Raw genomic sequence first — 4,712 nt, forward strand, 5'->3', positions numbered from 1 at the left:
AGGGCAACGCGTAACCACCGGAAGGCGGAATTTGCAGGTCTCCTGGACTTGGGGGAAGTCTCTGCGGGATGTTCTGCACTGCTGAACTGGGTCTCAAGCTCCGAAGAGGGGCGGGGCTTGTGGTTCAGTCGGGTTGGGCACGCTACGCGGCGTGAGGAGAGAGTGTAAACTCTTGGTGGAGTTTATACTTCCTGAAAGCGGGAACTAATTAAGAACTGCCCGTCTGCCCAGGCCGCCCTGAGAAGGTGGGGCTTATGGTCCTGGTGGGCGGGGCCATCGTTACTGCTTCGGCCGGGGCGGAGCGGATAGAGCAGAGGGGCGGGGCAATAGTTCTTCGAGAATCTCTGAGCTGGCAGGGGGAGAGGCTTGTGGCCTTGGTGGGCGGGGCCTCTGAAGAGCTCCCGCAGAGAGGGTGCTGTGACAGCGGTGGGTGGGCGTGGCTCGTAACTAGGAGGGACCTATCTGATAGTGCCGGGGTCTGTAGGCAGGAGAGTTTCGCGCCTGATTGAGGCGGGGTCTGAGAGTCAATGGGCGGAGCCTACGACACAGCTCCGGGTCTGGGCGGAGCCCGGGCTCGGCGCAGGCGGGGGTTCTGCCCTGGGAGGCAGTCTGTTTAGGCCCGCACGCAGCTCCGCATCTGTTGCTCATTACGGGATGACAAAGAGCCGGCTCTGGGCCCCCTTCCCCACTCCCATCCCCTCCCTCCGACAGCAGTGCATTTAACTCCTTCCTGCCTTTGGGGCGCTCTGGATCCCCTGCCCAGGGTCACGGGAGGGAGCTCCAGTCTGTCCCATCCTGGCAAGCTTTGTCACCCCCTAGAATGCGCCCACATCTCCTTCTCAGACCCGGGCCTCTGGACCACCCCGCGACCTCACTCTCCTGCATCGAATCTCTCCAGCGGAGTCTCGGAGGTTAAAAACTCGGGCAGGATCTGGCGGGGGCGTCTGGTTTGAGTTAGGGGAACTTGAGAACGGGAACCGGGGGCGGTGCGTAGCGTTCCCTCCACCCCCTCCACGGCCCCCGGTGCGTCCCCAGTTATGGCCCCTCCTCTACCGGTCCCCTGGGGCCCGGCCCAGGCCCAGGCCCAGGCCCTGGGGCCAGAGGGTGGTATAGGGCACCCCTCCTCTCCTGTCTGGGTGGTCGTGGTGGTTCTGCTCTGTCCTAATTAGAGGCCCCTTAGAGACTGCAACTGAAAAATTACAGAGGCAGTGGGAACCGGCGCCTCCCTGGCCCAGGTCCCGCCTCTCCGGGTCCCTAAGGCAGTGAGCCCAGGATGATGGAGTTTGCCAGGTTCCCCCAGGCTTTGACTATCCCATTCTGGATTCATGGGACACCTCAGCATGGAGCAACTTGCACAAGCTCCGGTCTCCTGGGTTCTCTCTGTCCCAGCACCACCCACATGGAGAAGGGCAAAATGTGACCCAAGACTGGAAGGTCTTACTCAGAAACCTGCCAAGGGAGCTGGATATGGGATATCTCTCCCAGGTTCTGTGCTCTCCCCATCTCGGCCTGCTAGGCAGACTCCCACCTACTCCCCAGAGCAGGGAGGAAGGGCACCTTCAGAACACCCCTAAACCAAGGGAATGGTAAGCACCCTTGAGTGACCCTGGGCCCCAGCCACCAACTTCTGGGCAGCCTGTGGGCACAGAATAGGAGGTACCAGAGGACAGAAACTCACCCACTAGACTCCCTTCACTCCCCAGAATCACCAGACCCAGAGTTTACCTTTGACTCCTAAATCCCAGTTTGGCTCCAGTTCAGCAGAAGCCTTCATTCTAGAATTCTCCCCCATATTCAGCCTCACTTTCTTGGAATTTTGGTTAAAAAAAAAAAAAAAAAAAAGGAACAAATATGAAACTCTCTCTATGCCAAACCTCCCACTCCTGGGCTCGCTGTGTGACTGTAGGCAAGGCTCTGACTTCTCTGGGCTCCTGTTTACCTGAGAATCTCTGAAGCATACTCTCCCTTAAGGGGTCTTACCTTATTTCCTTGGGCCCAGACAAGCTGAAGGAAGGTCCCCTCTTTTTGCTGAGTCCTCCCAGACCCTCCCCTCAGACATCAATGGGGGTCAGGAACTTTGGGTGAGGTTGGCACCCCATTTATTGGAGAAGACCCCAGCACCCACCCCCTGAGGTCCTGGTGGCCTCGGCGTCTCCTCAGTCTTGAGTGCTGGGCCAGGGAGCAGAGTCCCCAAGAGTCAAGTCTGGTAGCTGACTGACAGAGGAGCCTGGCTGGGTCCGGGGTGGGGGCAGGAAGCCCTCTGTCCAGCTGGGCAGCTCCCATGAGTCCCTGGTGCAGCCTGGGCCATGTGTCCAACGCACGCCCCTTCCCCCCACCCCGCAGAGGGGGGGCTGCGCCCCATCACACGCTGGTTCTGCAGGTCTGCACCCCCGTGAGGCTGCCCCGGTGGGGCACTGGTTCTGTTGGGCCCTTGCTCCCAGCGTGGGTGACCCAGCGATAGCAGTCGGTAACTCGCTTGTTGGGTGCGTGGGGGCCGCAGCGGGTGCAGTACACGATGCCCAGTGCGAGTAGGACCACCAAGAAGACGCACGTTGGAACGAGGAGAGCCACCAGCAGCCACCGGTCATCCCTCCGGCTGTGGCCTGCCAGACTGGCCTCCCCCGGGGCTGTCGGAGCTGCTGTGGGGGCTGCTGAGGGCAGCCATGGGGCCAGCTTGCGGTCATGGGCACCTTCCCTTGGGACTTGTGGGGGTTTGGAATGGGGGTGTGTAGGGCTGGTGAGTGAAGTCTGGTTAGGGGGATGCTGAGGGGGCTCTGAGGTGAGGGTAGTGCGGAGGGCCGGGGGCTGGGTGGCAGCAGGTACAGGAACTTGATGGGCAGGGGGCACAGGGGATCTGGAGGTAGTGGTCAGAGGGGGCTGGACCGTCGAGGCAATGGGAAGGTGAGTGGCCTGGGCTTTAAGGACTGGGACATCTGGGGAGACAAGGGATTGATGGGCGTTGGAAGTCGTGACCAGAGGGGTGTGGCTGGCAAGGATTTGAGGCAAATGAGTGGTGGTCTGAGTGTCAGTGACATGGGTGTCCGGAAACACAGGGGACTGGTGGGCAGGGGACAGTTCAGGGTATCTGGCTGAGATAATGGGGGGCCGGTGGGCGGGGGGTCGTGCTGGGTGAGTGGCAGAGATAACAGGGGGCTGGTAGGCAGAGGGCAGATCTGGGCGGCTGGCTGAGATCATGGGGAACTGGTGGTCAGGAGGCAAAGCTGGGTGCCTGGCAGGGATCATGGGGGGCTGATGGGCCAGGGGCGGGCGGGTGGCAGAGATGACAGGGGGTCGGTGGGCAGAAGGCGGTGTGGGGCGTGTGGCAGAGACCAACACAGGCCGGGTGATGGAGAGCACCGAGGAGTGGTAGGGGCCTCTGGGGGCACTCAGTGGGGGTGGCCAGGTGGGGTCCAGGTAGGGCATCCGATGCTCTCCCTCCTCTGGGAAACTAGGTCTGTAGGCCAGGCCGAAGTCAGGTGGCTGCGTGGCCTCCATCCATGGGATCCCAGGCACCTCTGTCCAGCCACCATCAAAGGTCTCCCAGGCCTCGTGTTCATCCTCTTCGTCCTCCCCGTCGTCCAGCAACTCGTCTCCTAGGTCCTGGGAAGCCCGAGCGCCCGTGGCCCCCGCAGGGCTGCAGCTGATGCCATCGGCCTCAAGCTCGTGGCCCTCGCTGCAGTAGCACTCGAAGCCACCGACGTAGTTGACGCACATCTGCTGGCACACGCCGGCGATCTGGCACTCGTCCGTGTCCACGCAGCGGTGCGGCTCATCCTCGGCCGGCCGGAAACCCAGGCGACAGTGGCAGCTGTAGCCCTGCGGCCCACCGGGCTCACATTGCTGCTCACACGGGGCGTGGGCACAGGGGTCCTCGCAGCTTCGCCCGTCGGCTGCCAGCCGGAAGCCCTCGGCGCAGCGGCAGGACACGCGACCATCCACCTCCTCCACACACTCGTGCTCGCAGCCCCCATTGTCCGGGCCGCAGCCGGTCCCTGGGCACAAGGGCCCGGCCCGAGACCAGCCCACGCGGCCCTCGGGCTGCTTCACGCACAGCAGGGAGGCCTCTCTGCCAGCCTGGCAGGGCACGGCAGCTACGGAGCCGAAGGGCAGCCACTCAAAGTCGGTGGAGACCAGGTGGAAGGGCGTGGTGTAGACCGCAGGGCCCGCCTGGCCCGCCTCATCTGGCAACGCGGGGCAGGAGCCCTCGAAGCCGAACTGGCACAGGTAGCCATCGACGGCCAGCGTGCACGAGCCCTCGAGCCAGCGATGCTCTCCACTGGCCTCAAGGGCCGCGCAGCGCTGGGCCGGGCAGGGCCCCCCTGTGGCTGGTTGGGCCCAGTTGGTGAAGGCCGTGTCCTGGTCTCCCGTGGTCCACGTGAAGCCGCGCAGCGGGCGCTGCGGTTGGCACTGCCGGGCCTGCCGCTGCAGGCCGATCCACAGCAGCCGGCTGGCCGGGCCGGCCCCCACCAGGCTGTCCACACGCTGGGCCTCCTCGGGGGTCCGCGGCGTGGCCAGGTCGCCCCCCAGCTCGCGGCAGGCCCGCCAGGCCTCCAGGAAGGTGCGGCGCCGCGGGAAGAGCGCGTAGCAGCTGCCGGGGCCGCAGATGGCCCGGGGCTCGGCCGCCCAGGGGGCCTGGCCCAGCGTGGGCACCGCGGCCGCCCAGGCCAGCAGCAGGCGCAGCAGCATCGCGACGCCCCCCGACTGGCCCGAGC

At 64.4% G+C, this 4,712-nt stretch overlaps 1 protein-coding gene across 1 annotated transcript; it reads right to left on the reverse strand.

The window, feature by feature from the left end:
• Positions 1–2,082: 2,082 nt before the first annotated feature.
• CD248 (CD248 molecule) lies at positions 2,083–4,712 on the reverse strand. Its single transcript, XM_042905129.1, has one exon. The coding sequence runs from the start codon at positions 4,684–4,686 to the stop codon at positions 2,362–2,364; it is 2,325 nt and encodes a 774-aa protein (XP_042761063.1). The 5' UTR covers positions 4,687–4,712; the 3' UTR covers positions 2,083–2,361.

Source organism: Panthera leo, chromosome D1 (assembly GCF_018350215.1).
Source record: "Panthera leo isolate Ple1 chromosome D1, P.leo_Ple1_pat1.1, whole genome shotgun sequence".
NCBI classification, from domain to species: domain Eukaryota; kingdom Metazoa; phylum Chordata; class Mammalia; order Carnivora; family Felidae; genus Panthera; species Panthera leo.